We start from the raw sequence: 20255 nt of genomic DNA, 5'->3' as shown, positions 1-20255 counted from the left end.
CATCGATATAGATGTGCTAGCGGCGTTAGTTTAGATAGAGATTGTTTTTATCTATAAACTCTTTTGACTCGGGATAGGCGTGGAAGAGAAAGAAGGGTTTATGTTCATTAGTCACTCACTTTCAAAATCAACAAGTAAAGCAAAGATTTTACTAGAAAAATACTACAATTCGTCTATCTGGTGGTAACCATGAAGACATTATGCTGCCTGGCACGTTCCTTTCAACAAAATATCCTCTTGTTGTAGTTATTGTTTTGTAAGATTTTGGATAAGCTTTTTGATTTTATACTCTAAAACCTTATGTTGGTTTTGTCTAGAACTTGTTTAGGTATTGTCTAGGATTGCCTCCTAGATTATAAATTTCTTTTTCCTCAACATTGGGCACTTTTTTTTTTGTGTATTTTTGTTTGAAATGTTAAAACTTTTAATGTGCGACTGCTTCAACTTCAACCTATAGATACAGTGGAAAGCAGGGCCGTGCCTAGGAATTTGAGGGCCCAGTGCCAAAATTTAGTTTGGGCCCTTCGTATAATCAAAATATAAAAAGATTATGCACAAAATAATAAACATTAAAATATAAAAAAAAATTATGCACAAAATAATAAACACGTTAAAAAAAAAATTGACCATAAAAAGGTAATTAATTATTTATTTATTAACTCAAAATGTATTTAAAAGGCACTCTAAACAAAAAAAAAGTTACTTGAAATTTTTTTTCTCCTTACTTTTGTTTTAAGAGAAATCATCAATTAACTGTTCGCTATCAATTTTATCTGAGAACTCACTTTTAATGCTGAGCAATTTATAAAGAAAACATTAATTACTGCGAACTCCAAAATAGAAAAAAGAGAAACTAATTCAAAATCTAAGGGACTACTCAATTTATTTATTTTCGAAGAAGGGACTACTCCAATTTTTGTTTTGTTGAAGAGGAGACTACTCAATTTAATAAAGAAATTCGTCTCTGGGAAACGAGATGATTTAAACTAATAGGATAGGAGAGAAGAAAAAGTGATGATGTAATACTAGAAAGGAAAGATAGATAGAGAGAAAGTGTAAGAAAGGAAATTAGAGAGAGAAAGTGTAATATAAGGGGCCCACATTTCTTTACCCTAATGAGTTATACTTACAGTTCTTGTATTTTTTTGTTAAAAAGACAACCCATATTTGTAACTAGCTAGGCCCCAAGTAAGTTATAAAAATAGGCTTGAAGGACATTTTTAAAAGCACCAACTTTTTAAGAGTCAAAAATACCCTTCATTCAATTAGAAATACCTAGTAATAATCTAATTAATAAATCAGGAACTTGAGTTTTTCTCATGAACGAACCGAGTTGGATTGTCGACGCCGATTAGAATTTCTGGGGTTTGAATCGATTTTGGCTATAAGATAGGTTGATGTTTTTAGGTTTTGGTGATTTAATCTATTTGCTTGTTGTTTAAAGAGGCTTTTAAGGGGTTTGATTAAGTTTTTGGTTCTAAATTCTAGAGAGAGAAAGTTTTATATACTTTGAATGGAAGGAGAATTTGATAGTGTTTCTAGGTATAATCCAACTTCTTCATTGCTTTATTTTCATTGAGTTATGAATGATGGATGACAATTTGTTAGTTTTGATGTTTGTGTTCAAACTTATTTGTTGGATTTATATGGAAGTTGTGAAAGTATAGTTGATGCAAGCAATGTGTTTGATAAAATGCTTGAAAGAGATGTTGTTGCTTGGAATGCTTGGTTATACAAGACTTAGGTTGGTTGAAATAGCTATAAAGTTGTTAGATGAAATGCCTGTGAGAAATATTTTTTTCTTGGACAATCATGATTGGTATTTATGTTCAAATTGAGAATTTCATGAAAGCTTTGGAAGTTTTTCGAAGAAATGTAAAATGATGGTGCTAGAGCTTATAAAATGACTATTATGAATTTGTAGGGGTTTTAGCTAGTTTTTCGATACAACATTCTATTAGACAATATATAATTTGTAACAAATTTCATGTTAAATCAATTCAAAAACTAATTTGCAAACCATTTGCATGGCATTGCAAGGTGTTTGCAAGACTCTGCAAGGTGTTTGCAAGGCTCTGCAAGGTATTTGCAAAGCTTTGCAAGGCTCTGCAAGGTGTTCGCAAGGTTGTGCAAGGTATTTGGAAAAGTCATGCAAGGTGTTCGCAAGGCTCTGCAAAGTTTTTGCAAGGCTCTGCAAGGTGTTCGCAAGGCTCTGCAATTTGTTTGCAAGGCTATCCAAGGTGTTTGCAAAAACCATGCAAGGTGTTTGCAAGGCTCTGCAAGGTGTTTGCAAGACTTTGCAAGGCAGTGCAAAGTGTTTGCAAGGCAGTGCAAGGTGTTTGCAAGGTATTTTCTTAGACTAGGGTTAGATTGGTCTTTTACTGAAATTGAAAATTACATAATTGCCATCAGGGAGGTGAAGCCTAAAAAACTTTGATGAATCCTTTTTAACCAAAGTCATAATTTTTTAGGGAGTTTTGGCCAAATTCCCCTTATACTTATACCCATAGGATAGTAGAGAGAGAAAAAACTAATTGGTTTACCGGTGGATTGAAAAGGGGCCCACGTTCCTTTAACCTATTGCTTTACCTAAATGTTTTGTAACCTTTTACTTTCAAACCCACAGTAAAGAAATTAAATTATTGGGCCCACGTGAGTGGGGGGCCCAGTGCGGGCGCCCTGCCCGCACTGGGCACCGCACGGCTCTGGTGGAAAGAGAAGGAGAGGGTGACCGGAACTTGAAATGACAAACTGGATAATCCAATGATAGTATTCCTCATCGTGTGAGTAGAAGTCGCTTACACCAAATGATGTAAAATTATTCCAATTAATATCTTGTCATGTACGAAAAGAACATAACACTTCCCTTCGCCATTGGTTTTATCTTTCCTGGTTGCATAATTTGCTATAAAGCTCCAACGACACAATATGGGGCCAACAGAGACAAACTAGGGAGAAAGCCCACATACGACATGACTTGAAGATTTTTGTAGCTTCCTAACCGTCATGACTAATCCTTCGGCCAATTTTTCCATTGTCAGATGGTTGAGCTCTGCTCCAGTAAATACCTTACTCATGAAATATACCTAAAGCATTACACCTTTTTTTTCTCTTCTCATTCTCTGGCCCCTTCGCCGGATTTTCGTCTGGTAAAACCAGACTAGGAAGGTTCGGTTTACCAGACCTTAATATCTGGCGAATATAATGTCCTCTTGTTCTATGTATTTGTAAGATTTTCTATCAGTTGATTGATGTTTTAAACTCTAACACCATATATTGATTTTGTCTAGAATTTCTTTCCGTCTCGTCTGCATCCTAGACGAAATTATACGAAATTATATTCGTATAATTTATATGGTATGACTCAAATTATCATTTTAGAATGTAAGAAAATTGGCTTGGTTAAACCAAACCATAAAAAATATGGACTGTTCATTTTAAGTTTCTCTTCCATTTACATTATCAAGATATGAGGTTTTCACTTCACAAGTTCCTCAACATTGGGATTTTTGTTTACTTTTGTTTGAACGTTAAATCTTTCGATGACGGACTGCTGCAACTTACAGAGATAATAGAAGACAAACAAATGTGGAAGAAGAGTGGTGAAAACCTTTTTGACCTAACCTTGTCACGCCAGTAAAAAAACATATCACGTCTTTCTCATGATCCTGTAATCCGCTTGGGAACCACGAGTGACTCAATACAGAGCCTGCTGGGACGAATTATGGAGAAAGCACATGCACTTCTCATTAAACCTTCTGCTTGTAAAGGTAGATAGGTAGTCGGAATCAAACTAGCCCATAGCGGGGTTTCCGTTGTCGAGGTTGAAGGCCTAGTGTTGTGGCACTTTTAGTGGATTCCTACTATGGCTGAAAGGTTTTTAGGTTTTATGGCTGGGAAGTTATATAGGTGCCACTTGACCTCGGACAAAGGAATCGGCTGATGGGTGTCTACATTCAACAAAGATCCCAGACAAACCAAGTTTCCCTATACTTGTCCTAGGCAGGAGCCACACTACAAGTCCTACGTTCGAAAAAAAAAAAGTTCCATATAACTAGAGAATTTCAGTAAAGACGTCTTATAGTTTAAAGAACTGAACTTAGTACTGCATATGAAGAAAGAAACTCATGCTGAAATCAAATGAAGTTGATTAGGATGTGATCTTGTTTGAAGATGAAGCTAAACTTTGAATCAATTGTTATTTATAGAAGATAACAACAAGGGTGCTGTAAATCTATAACCTAGAAACTGAACTAAAACAATGTACTAATTTCACAGTTTAGTCTTGTATTCAAGTACGAGTTGTTAGGAATTTGAATCCCCATTTCTAATTCGAAAACAATATTGTATACATTTACTTTTTCATTAAGTTCAATGAAGAAATTGAACTTGGGTAATCTTCATGGAGTCTCCAAGATGAATAACTCGTCAAGGCTTCCGACTTTGAACTCTCTTCAGCTTATGATTTGTGCTCGTCGAAATCGTTTATCCTTCTCATTGTGGCGAAGTGATCAAGGCGAAAGAATCTTCTACGGTAGGTGTAATTATCTGTTGAAGGCCATGAACGGCGATCGAATCACTATAATAGATATCTGGGGAGTTAACTTGAACACCATTCAATGTCAAGATATCACCAGCTCTTCTGATTTCGATATTAAAACCCTCCGAAAATGTTTCAAGTCTATCTCCTTCATCTAAATTATACAAATCTGTTAAGGAAAGCCGGCAAGGAAGAAAATGCCGATGAAAAACCGAAGATAAACTGAAATTCTTAGTAAATTGTTCCATCACTTCATCAATAGGAGCAAGAATCGTCATTTGTGTATTCCCTCTGATTCCTTTCAATTGAAGATCAAGAAAGGATGCCATGACTGAATAACCTCGAGAAATTAAAGCAGATGAAGCTTTTGTTATTTCAGAATCCAAAGTATCGTTAAAGATCAGATTTTTACATACCAGGTCGCCCCTAGGGTTAGGATTAGATTCTTGGAAATTAGGGTTAAAGAACTCATCGATAGGAAAGATAGACAAAGACCCGAAATCAAGAATGGCAGATTCGTTTATCTTGACGTTATTTATAGAGATTTGATCATCACAATCAGAACTAGTGATGATTAATGACTGATTGAATGATAAAGTTGGAATCTTGGTACCAAATGGAAGAGATTTGAGGTTTTCTAAAGAATACTTTAATGGTGAAAGGTGATATTGAAGAAGATCAAGACTGGGTTGTCCTGAATCTATAAACGCAGAATCAGATGGAGCAAAAATTGTTGCTGAAGGAGATGGGAAAATTAGGGTTTGAGAGACGAGTTGAAGAGTGAGAGACATAGACAGGTATCCAGAATCCGAGAGGATATCAATGGCAGAAGTTAAAGTTTCAGGTGGAAGAATAGGAGACGAATGTGGGAAGAGTGAGAGAAGTATGAGACATGTTAGAAAGAAGGGCGCCATTACTGTGAAGCTTCTCTGAGACTGAGAAGTTACAGGTATAGAGAGAGAAATAGTAGAGCCAGAAAGTAAGAGAGGGAATTTAGCGTTTGATTTGGGCGGGAAGAAGAGGGAAGGTTAGGTGTTTCGTATCATAAGAGAGGACGAGATTGAAATATCAAGTTGTAATTGGGTCTTATATTGTTGTTGTAATGTTAGGCTCTTTTAACTCAATGGTTGTACTTTATTTTTACAAGTCTTTATGTTGTAATTTACTATACAAATCTTATAGTGTACTCAGAAGGAGTCAAAAGCCTCTAAACGAGGTAGTGTATTAGATTGAATTCATACAAATGAATGAAAATTTTGGTTTAATTGAAAGAAAATTATTAGAGACCTTATAGATTTTATCACCAATTCCACCCTTTGGAATGTGCTTCGAGGAAAAAGAAAAGTATCAAAATTTTCGTTAAAGGCAATGTGTGTTTATGAGGCAATGACTCAACCAACGTTTGACCTAATGACACCAATTACCTTTAGGTCGTCGTCGACGTTGGGTGGCGATCTTGACTGAATTTTCTTTTATGTCTCTTCTTCCTTCTTCTTTTTCCCTATCTTTTTTCTCAATTGCCGACAAATGGGGAAGATCCCTTCAGTGAAGGTCTGAATTATCAAACCTTCGTCTCCCCCAGATCTAGACGAAGGTGTAGTTTACCAGACCTCTGGCGAAGGGGGTCCTCACCTTTGCTGATAAGAGGGAAAAAGAAAAAGAAAAGTAACAAGGAAGGAGGAGGAGGAGAATAAGGTGAAGAGGGAGAAACAGAAAAGGAGGAGAAGAAGGAAGAAGATGAAGAAGAAATATATATCTCTTTTAATTAAGGCCGTTAGTCGATGTTTGTCGGCGGATGACTTTTTGCTGGGTGGGTGAACGTAACCCTTAAATATAGAGGCACCTCTAATCAAACTTGGTCATAATGAATTGACCAAGTAAACTATCATTCATTATGACCAAGTTTGATTAGAGGTGCCTCTATCTTTAACGTAGAGAGATGTAGGTTGTCGGGATCGAGTGGGAGTCCTTGGGCCTCCACGTACCAGTAACACTACCATTTATCTCTCAACCTCCCGTGCCAAAGAGAATCTTTCCCTTCGTGGGAATGATGGCGAAAGAGATAAAGAGAGAAAGAAAAAATGACAAATACTCAAAAGAACACTGCTAAAAGTTCCTTTTCAAAATGCTATTAGCGGGCGAAGCTATTAGAAGGTGCCCCCATTCCGACAATCCCCATCCCTCTCTAAAATTAATCATCTCTGAATGCAGACAGATTGAATTTTTCTTTTCAATATGGGATCAAACGAAGATAAGAAAAATACCTAGGTTGGAATTATAAAACCTCAACAAAGTAATCCCCATTCTCACCCCATTCCACCAGACTTTTCTCAAACACTTGTTAGACTTATTCTTTAAAATCCCACCTTTTGATTTGACAATAAAGAGCTCGATTCATCTTTCCCGTCTCCTTCCCCTTTTTCAAAATCTCAAATTATTTGGCACTAATTAATTTATGTCAGTATCCATCAATCACCAAAATAGAAATTTCAAAATAGTTCCTTTAATTAAAGAATCTATATCGATGGCAAGCGACTCAACAAATCAAGAACTTGGTGATGATGATGACTATTATGGAGGATTTAATGGACCCATTATGGAATTTCAAATCTTTATCAACAGAAATTTCTGAAAGATTTTGACTTCAAATATTGTTCTAGTTACACAGAATTGAAGGAATTTGAAAACCCTAGCAAGGGAATTTATGAATGAGATAGTTTTGACCCAATTTGTGACATTCTAAGGATGATTAATTTTATAGAGATGGGTATTATCAGAGAAAAAATAGAGAGATGGGATTAGGACCGCGAACCCGCGGAGAGCATTTCGAGCAGGTGCTTTTACGAGCAAAAACTTGAGACTTCTTCCCCCACTTCTGATATCTTAATCCAAACCCTCTCTAATCGCGTAATCTCAAATAGGCCCACTACCCCTTATTCTCTCGGTTAAAGTCCCCATTTTCATTTCTTATTTAAAGCCACAAAGAACAAAAAAGGTGACTGCTTTGGGACATAAAGAAAATTCTGTAGAGAATAAAGACTTAGGGGGGCATGTTTAGTTTTTAGCCCAAAAACTCATATGATACAACTTCGATCCCTGGTCTAGTGGTCTTCATCCCTTCTCTCCCATCTTCTTCGTTCCTTCTCTCTATCTCTCATGCTCGTTTTATCTCTCCTTCTCTCTCTTCTCTTCTCTCTATCTATCTCTTTCTCTCTCTAAAACCCTAAATCTCATAAAAAAGAAGTCAAAAGGTGAAAATTTGCAGAAAAATACGTAATAGCATACAAAATAAAACTTCAAAGCTCTTTTAAAAGTTGTAAAACCAGATCTAGAAGAAACAAGTTTCGATCTTCTTATGCACTTCTTCTTCACTTTTGATCTTTTTTCGAAGCTCCATTAGAATGAGATTCTAAACTGTCTTCTGCACTTTCAATCTTCACTTTAATCTTTATAGTAATATTTTGTTTTATTGGCTTTAATCCTCTGCGAGCAGATTGAGAAGTTAACAGTACTTAGTGTCAAATTCTTCTGTAGGTTAAAATTAGTTGGTACAAAACCTGTTTTTGCAATTTGTTTATAAGAATTTTTTAACGGAGAAGAAACGAGGGTTTATGAAACTGTTGTTATCGGTATTATCAAAGTGACGCAGAATAAAAAGGTAACATTCCTTAAACAAATTTTTTTTGAATGCTGACTAGGGTCTAATTTGTGAGTTAATAGCATTAATGAGAGATAAGATAGAGGATGTGACAAAAAGAAGGGAAGTGAAGGAGATAAAAGATTAGGGGGGCAAAGTTCAATGAGGTTAATTTTTGGTCCTTATTATCAGGAAAGTTTTCTTTATTGCCTCAAAGAGAAGATCGAGATATTTGAGTTTACCCGCGAAGAAATCAAATGCTTAGAAAGGGTTCAGTAATGGCGCCCGTCTCTCAAACTTCTCTCTCTTCCAATTTCTTCTCCTGTTATCCTCTTCGATTATGGCTTTCTTTCCATGTCTGACACTCTTCAATCCACATCGAAAACCCTAATTTTTCCATCACCAGCAGCAACAATTTTTGCTCCATCTGATGATGCGTTCCTAAAATCAGGTCAGCCGACTCTCCATCTTCTTTAGTACCATCTACCCATGATTATCAATCCTACATTTCAAAGAGCAACTTAAACAAGGGAAGTTGATCAATCCAACTCATTTCTATTTAGATGCTTTTAAATTGAATACCTTATAATATGATTTTGTGCTTAATTGACTGATTCATATTAGTGAGAAAACATGTTTCAATATGGCACTAGTTGAAGAAGACCCTTTTAGCAAGGGGACGCCTCTTGCTGTTTGTGCAAAGATCTTTGTGGAAATGAGTAACAAAAACTACTTGTCCTAAGATAATCCTTTTGCTCTCACAACTTACATGATTTGAAATTACAATGTTGTGGTATTTCTCAATGCGAACCACATTGCTCGAAATTTCGGCAGCCATTCGAGTAACTATGTTGTCGTCGACTACCAACATTCGCTTTCACATAGTAAAGTTTGAAGGTTTGATGTGGAAAGCTAATCTTGGTTGTGGATGACAATATTGTTATCCACCGGGTGGCGGTAGGTGGCCTACGGAAATTTCAAGTTCGTATTGAGAGTGGAAAAACTGCTGTTGAGATGCTCAAACCACCACCGCATGGGTTTCGTGCTTGCTTTATGGATCTCCAAATGCCTGAAATGGATTGGTAAATCAGTTTGCTAAGCTCAATAAGATCTTCATTCTTAGCTTCTCATTCATCTATACTAATCTTTTCAAATTCTTTTGCAGATTTGAAGCGTCAGAACAAAATTGAGAAGAATACTGAACTTGGGGAAGCTTCTGTGGAGATGTTCCAGAAGGTGACAAACAGGCATATGCCGATACTGGCCATGCCGGATGATGTGATCCAAGCTACTGATAAAGCAGTAAGAACAGTCTACTGGTCCCTAATTTTTCCATCACCAGCAGCAACGATTTTTGTTCCATCTAATGATGCGTTTCTAAAACCATATAAGCCGACTCTCCATCTTCTGAAGTACCACTTGTCACCACTGAAATGCACTTTAGAAAACCTAAATTCACTTCTGTACGGTTCCAAGATTCCAACTATATGACCAGAGTCACCAGACCAGACTTCGATTGTTACTACATCGGTTCTAATGGACAGATCTCTCTGAGTAACGTCAACATCAAAGAATTTTCTACCGTCGATGTTGGTTGATGTTTTATTTGATCCTCCCTTCCGAGTTGTTTACTGATGAGAATTGGGATTTGGATTCTGCTTCTAATTTCACTTGAGGGAGATAAGTGTTATAAGAACCTCGTACCCCTGCCCCATACAATTGAGCCTGTTTGGCTGTGAGGGCAGGAGCAAGGGCATGGGCAGGAGGCTGTTCTGATCAACATTTGGGCGTTATCATCTACCCATGATGATCAATCCAACATTTCAAAGAGCTACTGAAACAAGGGAACAACTCAACACATTTCTATTTAGATGCTTTTAAATTGAATACCTTATAATATGCTTTTCTCCTTAGTTGGCAGACTCCTATTACGGAGAAAACATGTTTCAATATGGCACTAGTTGAAGAAGACACTTTCAGCAAGGGGACATCTCTTGTTTCTTGCAGTTCGCTCAAAGATCTCTTTCGAAATGAACACAAAAACTACTCGACCTAAGATAATCCTTTTGGCCAACTCAAACTCTGAGAAGTTACATGAGTTGAAATCACATTGTTGTGTAGATGAGGTATTGAGGTAATTCTTAAGCCACTTAGCTTAAACACAATTTTTACGTGCTTCAAGCAAGCTCTCGGTTCAGAAATCTAGTACGACAGGGCTAAAGAAAACCCATCAAACTTTACTATGTCAAAAGAGAATCTGGGTTGTTGACGACAATAATGTTGCCCGAAGGGTGGCGTTATGTAACCTAAGGAGATTTCGAGCAGAAGTGATTCATACTGAGAGTGGAAAAAGTGCTGTTGAGATGCTCAAACCACCCACAGGTTTCGTGCTTGCTAATCTCAATAAGATCTTCATTGGTAGCATCTTATTCATCTATAGTAATCTTTTCAAATTTCTTTTGCAGATTTGAGGCGACATAACAAATTGGAAAATTCGAAATGGGATTAATGAGAAGAAGATTAAAGTAAGCATCTATGGTCTATGGAGATATTCGAGAATGTGCCAGACAGGCATATACCGATACTAGTCATGCCGGATGATGTGATCCAAGCTACTGAATAAAGCAGTAAGAACAGTCTACTGGTTATTCTCTAATCATCGATCCTTAGTGAGCTTTAGATATAGTCTAAGTTTTCTTATTCATGGTTCTTATTTGTGCTCCATTTATATAGTTGTATAGTAACTAACAAACCTGGAAAGGGGAAGCAATTCTTTGTATCTCTGCCAAGGTAGGAAAAAACTTAGGGTTTTCTTTGTTTAGTGTTCTTCTTCTAGTATTACTATTCTATAACCGTGTTTCATCTTTTCATTTGAGAGGCAAGATGAAAGAGTGATGGTTACTCGGTTTCAGCTTTAGGGGAAATCAGTTAAGGCATATAAGTTAAGAAACTTTAAGACAGACATTTTTCTTTTTGCAAATTTGTGGCAAGAGAATCATATGATTTTGGCTTAAAAACTAAGGTATTAAGTTCAATTAATTGTGGCTGTAATGGTTCACAAATGTGATGAAAACTTCGAGTTGATGCATAAAAGTCCAATGGAGAATGTGATATGGTCTTCTGATGAGAGCAACACAAAGAAGTCTGGATGAAGAATGTTCGCGACACTTTCGTCTATTACTTGTAGTTTCTTTGTATAGTTGTTAGGTTTATCATCTCTTAGGTGGATTTGTTTCTCGGTTACCATTTTTTTTTTATTGAAGTTTAGTGGGAAAATGATTCCACTGCTCTCAAATTTCAGCAATATTGTATGTTGTGTTAAGCCATACAGTTGTGTGAAGTCGAATGCACCCTTTTTCTTTCAAATTGCAGCAATGTTATATTGTTATATATAAGGTAAAACCTCCAGTTGATCTCACCTCTTCAACTTATCTTATTTCACTTAATCTCCATTCTATTACCAACCACAAAGCTCATGATCGTTGGAAACCTGTACCTGGAGTCATGTACCCACACTTTCCCAGTTTATTTACAATTACGTGACTCTTTTCTTGTGTATTGTGGTTGAATGGTTCTCATTTTACTCACTTACTGTTAGTTTGTATTCACGTTGATAGTTCATTTTTAAATCTAATTTCGGCTTACTTTGGTTTTTTCCGAAAAAGTTCACAGCTTAATTCAATGTTAGAAAAGTTGACTTTGTTTTTCCAGTGAAAGCTCACTATAAGTGCAATTTAGAGTATCTAGTTTTGAACTCCTATTCTCTGTATCGTGCTTCATGGACAGCAAGTTCCTTCTACCAAGTTCTCTTGGATCACTTTTTCTTTTCCCCAACCTTTCTTTGTTCTCCTACTTCCAGAGTTTGTCGCTGCTTTTACTCAACTTCACGTTTTGATTTTTACAGTGATCCTGAAGGATGCAATGTTTCACATTATATCACTAGGGTTTGATGTTCTTGTAGTCTTTCTCTTATTTGATTTAATTAGATATCACTAAATCTTCTATTTATTTTCTTTTATCAAACTTTTTTTGGTTTTACTCATTTTTTTGACAAATATGTAATCATATTACTGGCTATGAAACAATAGTATTACCTACAATACGTCAACACTGGTATAACCATTCTTTTAGAAATGATTTTCTACGGGGTGGGGTTTTAAAAACAATTTCTTTGAAGAGTTTCGAACTTGATTTTCGAGTTGTCTTTTCTATGGTTGTTAATGTTGTATTTGTTGTTACTTAAGGTAATTGAATTTAGCGACTTTATGCAAGATTGGTGCGGCATGGTATTAGCTATTGGCGGTTTAGGGCTACAGGGAATAAGAAAATGCATTAGCTGGATCATGGTTTACGAAACGGAGGTAGATAAGTATATCAGTTAAAAACTATATAAGAATCTGTTGAACATTTCTCTTTTCTTGACCTCTTTCATATTATTATTATTTTCATTTTTTCTGTGTTTGGTGAAACTATAAATTGTGGTTTATTGGGCTATGAGTAAGAGAAAGTTGGTAGGAAACAACACAAGAAGGAACAGAAAAGACTGCAACTATAAGAGCTCTAAAAGTTGTTGGTCACACCGATCTCTCCGCAAATGCGTCATCCATCAATGCACCAAGTAATGTTTATTTCTCTTTCTGATTCTTTTTCAAATTTCATCTACGATATTTGTATGTAATATTGTATTTAAAAATTCTAACATTTTCTCTTTACAACTTGGTCTCAGTCTAATGAAGAAAGATTTCGCCATGGTACACTTGCACCATGGATGCCATCATTGCCGCCATATAATGGTATTTGAGAATCCCTGGGACTGCAAACAGTGCAAGAATTTTCAACTTCTTGATGAGTAAGAACTCTACAAGTAGAATCACATACTTATAATCTTACTGCATTTTGCATGTTGTAGGATATCTTGTATAAGTTGTAATTACAATCTCTTTTGCTGCCAGAGTTCAAATATTAATTTAATCCTTTCCGAATACCAACCTATACACTTATTTGTCATACTGTTATTGCATATAGATACCTAGTCATTCTGCTTGTTCTTTTTACTCCTGAGAAAATACCCAAGTGTAATATGACTTTGTATAGCTAGTGATCTGAAAGCTGTTTAGGATATAACAATAATGAAGACGTAATAATCATTTCTTGCTTGGTACACCAAATTCCACATTCTCTAAAGACGATTATGTAGTATTCGCACTATGTTGCTGTTATTGATCAGTGTCTTGGTCTTTGAGCAATAAGCTAGAAGAGGATTTTAGAATTGGATGTATATAAGAAAAGAGTAGTTGGTTGACGCTATGTAAGAAATTATGACTATTCACCAACTTAGTTGAATAAATAATGGTTCCTTAAAATGTTGTGGAAGACTATTTTTTCTTTTTTTGTATTTATTGGATGTTCTATTATGATGATTAGAAGATTAAATTTTGTCCGTATTGTTTTCTTAAAACTCGATTTAGCCATTTAGGTGCTATGATGCTGAACAAAAAATTTATGACAGGGAGAAACACCTAATTAACAGTAGACACAAATTGACATTCATTTCATCCAGTTTCAGAATCTTTATGTGAATGATGCATTTGGTACTGGCCAAAAGGCTCATGTTGTATAGGGTTGCCGTTTAAACTCAAAAAACTTTTCTTGGTTTATGTCTGTTTAGGAACTTGATTGTCTTTTTGGTGCTGTTTTCAATCCAAAGAAGCCATTTGCTGCCATTGTTGGAGGATCCATTGTCATACAATATTGGGGTTGTAGTCTTTGTAGAAGGTCCGTGTTGGGAGGGGAATGAACGATGAAGACAAGCTTGATTTTGCGACTTCACTTCTTGAGAAGGCCAAGACCGAAGGAGTGTCTCTCTTGTTACCAACTGATGTAGTCATTGCTGATGCATTTGCTCATGATGCTAACAGTGAAGTTTTATCCTCACTCTACAATAACATGATTCCTGATTATGTAAATTGATGTTCTCGGCAATGATGGCAAGTCTCTGAAAAGTTTTAGTGTGAATGGGTTAAGAAGGATCTTTCCCTGCCCGGGCTAATTTTCCGGCCCAATTTTCATTCAAACGGAGGTGGTGTCAACAATTGGTTCAAACTTTTAAATTTTGAAGTAAGTCCTTCGTTTTTTATTTAATTACAATGGGTCAATTTAGTTAAAAACAAAATGTTTGAAGTCTACTTGACCGTCCACCACCCTTTGGTGCAGCGGTAGGACACCCCTCTTAAGCCCATGAGGTCGTGGGATCGAGTCCCGGTAGAAACAGTTTGTCATTAAGATTTATCTCATGTAATTTAGGTAAAATATTAAGTAAACAATATAATAAATTTGTCGGGCTTTAGGCCTCTTTCATTATGTCGGGCTTTAGGGCTCTTTCATTATGTCGGACTTTAGGCCTCTTTCATTATGTCGGGCTTTAGGCTTCTTTCATTATGTCGGGCTTTAGGCTTCTTTCATTATGTCGGGGTTTAGGCCTCTTTCATTATGGTTTAAATTAGGCGGTTATCGTGCTCATCACATCTTCATTATGTATCAATGCCTTGTAACGACTAACGTAGATCGTAGTCGATTTCTCAAAAGAAATAAGTCTACTTGACCTTTTTCTTTGAGCGGTTTTTTTCTCTCTTTAGAATGAAACCCTCGAGTAAATTCTTCAATTTGCAGTCCCTTATAGCCTAATAGCATCTTGAAGTTTTACCTAGGCAGAGAAAGGGAAGGGAGCTTGAGAGAGAGATGGTGGCTACATTGAAGGAACAGAGCTTGAGAGAGAGATTGTGGCTACATTGAAGGAACAAGCATGGATATGAGGGAGAGATGACACTGATGGTTGTGGTTGGTAATGATGATAATGAAAGTGAAGGAGAGACAGCTGATATAAAAGTACTTCAGCTTGCCCATGTATGAAGTTCATACTTCACTTTCAAAACAAACCACGGGTATGTAACTAACCATAGACTTATTACTTCATAACCAACCCTTATCTCACTTGGGAACACATTTCCACCAGTTTTACGAATCTATTCATCTTTGACTTGGTCAAAGTCCAATTCTTCGGATCTAAGTTCTTATTAAGCTCGAAACAAAAGAAAAGAATAGAAGATACACAGTTGTGGGAATTCGTTTGTCAGCGATATCGACAATAACTAAAAGAGATAAAAAAAAAATAGTGAAATCGAGAGGGACGGAGAGGGAGAACTGTTAGATTAAGATTGGAGATCTTCATATTGAGAGAGAGAGAAAGAGGGACGGAGGGAAGACCCGTTTGTAGAGAGTTCCTTTGCCGCAAACTGCAGATGAATCGAAAGATACCCTCTTTCTCACTTTACCCTCCATATATCTCTCTGTCGTCGATAGAGGATACCTTTTGTGTCACGACATTTTTTATGTTGTGTATACAAGTAATGTGTGACTAGAGTTCCCTAATTTTTCCGATGAGTTGGTAATAAATGATGTGTATATATTTTTTTGACATATGACTTTCTTTTACTGGCTATTGTCACTAAAACGTGCCTCCACAACCAAAGTTTTCTGGCCGCGCCGCTGTTGCACAGTACATAAATTCACACACAATACATTTTGAAGTGTCCTATACACAATCTAATATTTTTTCGCCTTACATAATCTATATGCGCCTGTCATGGCCCTGTGCACTTGACACAACCCATGTGCGCCTGACATCACCTATGTGAACCCGACACAAACTCATGTACAGTACCTGTAGTTTACATTTTTACCTGCCGAGACATGGCATTATCACTTCCAAACCTAACAAAAACCTGAAATTTTAAACTGATATTTTTTTTTTGGAATTCTGGTGTGATCTTTTATCTTAGTAAAGGGTGATTTTTTGGACCAAAACTTAATATTTGATCAACATCGATATAAATGTAGACAATTAAAATCTTTTATTGATATTAAACTATTTTTATGGCAATTTTAGAAATGTCATTATTTTAACAATTAATGAATGTTTTTTTGTACTTACACCAGAATTATCATTCATATGAAGGAAATAAATCCAGAACATAAAGATTTTTTACTCCTTTGAGTACAACATGAGATTTACAGAAGTAAATTACAACACGAAACTTATAAACGTAAAGTACAACATGAGGGGAGATGAGTACAACGTTCAAAAACTAAATGAAAAGACCCTAAAGATCACAGAATGAAAAGATCCTAAAGATCACGAATGAGAGGACCCTAAAGGTCATAATTAATTTTAATATATATAATGTATACATAAGTAGGAATGATGAATAAGCCTTCCTTTTTTTTTCATCAAAAAAAAAGAATGATGAACCAAGTAGAAAAATGAAGAGCGTGCGAGACTGTCAGACTTAGTTATTCAGCGAAGATAAATTATTCATTTCTTTTCCTTTCGTCTTTTCGATGTCCTCTTGCCACTGTAGTGTCCTAGAATTGATGGTCAATTCATAGATTTTCACGATATGAATCCATTTCATCTAGTGTTGATTACCATTTAATAGAGACCATCCAAGACAACCTTCTTGTATGCGAAGTATGTCAGTAAAAACATGACAGTACATGGCATGGGATAGTTGGATGAATCTCACCAACTTTGACTTCAAACTTTTTTGAATAATGTATGTTATGATGAAATCATTCTGCGTCCATATATCATATTCGAGAAAAGGTTAATGTATCTATATGAGTGAGAGAGAGAGAGAGAGAGAAAAGACGGGTTTTTGAGGAGAGAGAAGCTCTCGGTTGACGTCAGCTAGGCGATCGAACTTCCCTCTCCTTTCCCCCAAATCGTAACCCTAATTTCATCTTCCTCCATCGATTTGAATCCTTTGCATTTAATCCGAATCCAGACTGAATCCTTATCAACCAATCAGGCACGCGATTGTCTTCATCAGGCTAGAAGTCGAAGGGTTTAATCCTTGGGAACCAACGCTTCTCTCGCGAATCCAGGTAAGAAGATCGAGTTAGTCAGGTACGCTTTAACTCCATTTAATTAGATGCAGTTAATTTTCAACATGTGTAATAACTAGAAAGTTAGAATTGGACTGTTCGGATCCCCACCCCCTTGCATGCGAGAGTTCTTGAACCGAGGTTAACATCTGGAAGAAGATTATAGGAGGTATTTGACGAACCTCCAAGTGTTCGTTGGGATTTCTGGCTTTCGAAGAAGAAACTTCATCATGGCACTTTCAGCGTGCGGGTTTGAGTATGCAGGTTGGATTGTCATTATGAGTCAGATTCTCGAGGTGATGTTGATCCTTTCCAAGAGAAGATGTTATTCCCATTTGCTCATTCCCTGGGTTCTTATTGCCTCTCTCCTTCTCTTACTTAAAAGCCTAAGTTCATACCTCGCCAAACATCTTCTCCCCCCTACCAGCCTCATGTCTTCCTCACCCTCTGCCTTCAACGTCGATAATCTGTCTAGCAACATGGCCCTCCAACTCAACCTCTCTGACTACGGAAACCTCACCATCACTTACCCTAAGCCTGCAGAAAACAAAGACCTTAAGGAGATCTCTTCTGGTTTCATAGCTAGGTTATGCTGCCAATATAACTTCGGCATAGGCTTCATCAGGAGACAACTCTACTACCAGTCCAAGTTTTTTCGAGAATGCCAGGTCACTCCTATCAATCAAGGTCATAACTTTTTCTTGATCAAACCCAGTAATCAAATAGTAATGACGGAGATCAACCAAGGCCGTCCCTGGATCATTCGAGGTTTGCTGATTGTTATGCAAGAGATTGAGTTCCCCTTTGATGGAGTACTTCCAGAGCTGATGCAGGAGCCCATGTGGTGCCACTTCTCTGACCTGCCTTCTTCGATCCAGAACCAGCATGACCTGGAGATCATTTTCTCTTGTATGGGATACATTTTGCAGATTCTGCCAAAGAACTTCCACATGTTAACCAAGCCTTTCATCAAGATCCAATTCATGTATGACGTAAGGACTCCTCTTCTGTCTACTTTGACCTCTATTTTCACAGATGGTGGTAAACCTATTAACTTTAGTTATCTTTGGTTCCCCAAAGTAATTTGCCATATCTGTCGAATAGTTGAACATCCTATGACCCCTTGTCTTCGAGCCACCCCTAGGAACCAGGGTACACCCATGGACACTTCTTCCAATCATCCTCTTCCTGTGTCAAGTTGGGCTTTAACTGTTGCAGAGATTCCTCATCCCCCCAAAGCTCTCCTATCCCCTCAGGACCTCTTTCACCAAAGGGGTAAGAGGAAGGAACCTCAAGGTCTGATTGAAGTCAAAATTGAAGAGGGAGAGATAAGGAATACTTTTGCTAAGAAGCAAAGAGAGATGTTAGTTGGGGGTAGCTCGTCACAGGGTGGAAGTCAGTTGCAGTGGGTTTCTAAGAGTTCTACTGATTCGTTGGGGTTTACACCTCCAATGAATGAAAGTTGGTATTGTTCCCCTCCTGAAGATGTTGACAGTACGGAAGAAAGAAGGAGACATCTTTTTGCGGATTCTCTGCTGGCCTCTCCTAGTCAAGTTTCGGAGGCAAGATCGGGTGGTGGAAAAGGACAGTCCAATTCTCTTGTTTAGCTTGTTGATAGTGTCTTCTGTTCTCTTGGTTGGTTTTCTAGTTAGTTCTGTTTAGTTAAGTTGCCTTTTCTTTTCTGTGTTAGTGGACTGGTACTGCTCCCTAATCTGATTGGTCTTTGACAATCAGATTAGTGATTTTGATTTTTGTTTTTTGGTGTTTATCTGGGTTTACCAGGACTTTGTATTTAGTTTAGTGTGTTTATTTCTTCTGTCTGTTTATGATATTAGATACTTTCTGTCAGTTTTAGTTTCTGGTTCTGCTTTCTCTCCTGTCTTCTGTTTCCTTCTTGTTGTTCCTTACTGTAGTGAGTGCTGGGACTGGTTTGGAGGGGAGGTGTGCTAGTCAGGGCTGCCTTCAGTAGGGGGTGGGGGTGCAGTCAAGCGGTAGTGGTTTAGGCCCAGTGGGGCGGCCACTTGATTGGGCCCGCAGTCCAGGAGTGCCCCTAGACGGAGAACACTCCCTTGTCTCAATGGACAACCCAACGATTCTTAGCTGGAATGTTAGAGGCGCCTCCTCCTTTATTACGAAAAAACATATTATGACTCTCATCAAAAAACAGAATCCGGACATTATCTTCATTTCAGAGGCGAAAAATAAATCGAATACTATGATAAAGAATATTCCCATCCGAAAACATTACTCAAATCACTTCGTGGAACCGATAAATAAAGCAGGAGGGCTTGCTCTATACTGGAAACATAACCTAGATGTCAGAATCATTTACGCGGACAATAATATGATTCATACGGAAATTCACAGTCCCAAATATCAACAGACTATTCTGATGACAGGATTTTACGGTTCTCCCTACGCTAAGAGTAAGCTCAAACCTTGGAAAACCCTTATGAACCTTCGAGTCAATTTGGATCTTCCCCGGATAGTGATTGGAGATCTGAATTGTATCCTGGACCCTCAAGATAAATGTGGAGGAGCTACTGGGTCTAATTCTCATACTGACAGGATCAAGGAGATCGTCAGTGACATGGGTCTTACGGATCTGGGCTTTCAGGGTCATCCTTATACTTGGAGCAACAAACAGTACGGGGATAATCTTATCCAAGAGCGTCTGGATAGAGCCTTGGTGAACTTTCCTTGGCTTGGTCAATTCCAAGAGTCTACCATTGCTCATTTAGAGGCAGTTGGTTCCGACCACTTGCCTATCTATCTTACGAACAAGGACCAGAGCCAATCCCAACCGAAGCCCTTCAAGTTCATCCGTACCTGGATGAACCACCCAGACTGCTTCAACTTCATAGAAGAACATTGGAATATTATTAAGCAGAAGAGTATACCCAACAGCATACAATGGGACCTCAAGAAACTCAGCAAGAAATTGACTTACTGGAATAAGCACGTGTACGGCAATATAGAAAACAACATAACTCAAGTCACAAACAGAATTCAAAATTGCAACTCGAGGGAGGATTATACTAAGCTTCAATCTGAACTCGAAAACCTCTATCTTCAGCAAGAAAGTATTTGGAAGGAAAAATCCCGATCCAACTTCATTTCCTTAGGAGACAAAAA

The 20255-nt window shown here is 37.3% G+C and overlaps 1 protein-coding gene and 1 long non-coding RNA gene across 2 annotated transcripts; one reads left to right on the top strand and one right to left on the bottom strand.

The window, feature by feature from the left end:
- Window positions 1-4174: 4174 nt before the first annotated feature.
- LOC147548041 (putative fasciclin-like arabinogalactan protein 20) lies at window positions 4175-5454 on the bottom strand. The gene has a single exon (XM_086669677.1). It carries the CDS (start codon window positions 5452-5454, stop codon window positions 4495-4497), a length of 960 nt encoding a protein of 319 aa, XP_086525803.1. The 3' UTR covers window positions 4175-4494.
- A 2957-nt stretch (window positions 5455-8411) lies between these two features.
- On the top strand, window positions 8412-14318 carry LOC147548040 (uncharacterized). The gene is made up of 8 exons (XR_015238349.1): window positions 8412-9259; window positions 9343-10303; window positions 10432-10559; window positions 10643-10804; window positions 11574-11683; window positions 12450-12554; window positions 12904-13026; window positions 13846-14318. It is a non-coding gene; the product is annotated as an uncharacterized LOC147548040 (long non-coding RNA).
- Window positions 14319-20255: the final 5937 nt, after the last annotated feature.

Source organism: Eschscholzia californica, unplaced genomic scaffold, assembly GCF_041429995.1.
Source record: "Eschscholzia californica isolate CP2 unplaced genomic scaffold, dmEscCali1.0.p SCAF_3, whole genome shotgun sequence".
Taxonomy (NCBI): Eukaryota; Viridiplantae; Streptophyta; class Magnoliopsida; order Ranunculales; family Papaveraceae; genus Eschscholzia; species Eschscholzia californica.
The sequence above is the reverse complement of the archived record's forward strand: the minus strand, read 5'-3'. Positions and strand labels throughout refer to the sequence as shown.

Bases quoted from the DNA above. Each gene is read 5' to 3' on its own strand.
- LOC147548041 (XM_086669677.1), bottom strand. From the start codon at position 5,454: ATGGCGCCCTTCTTTCTAACATGTCTCATACTTCTCTCACTCTTCCCA.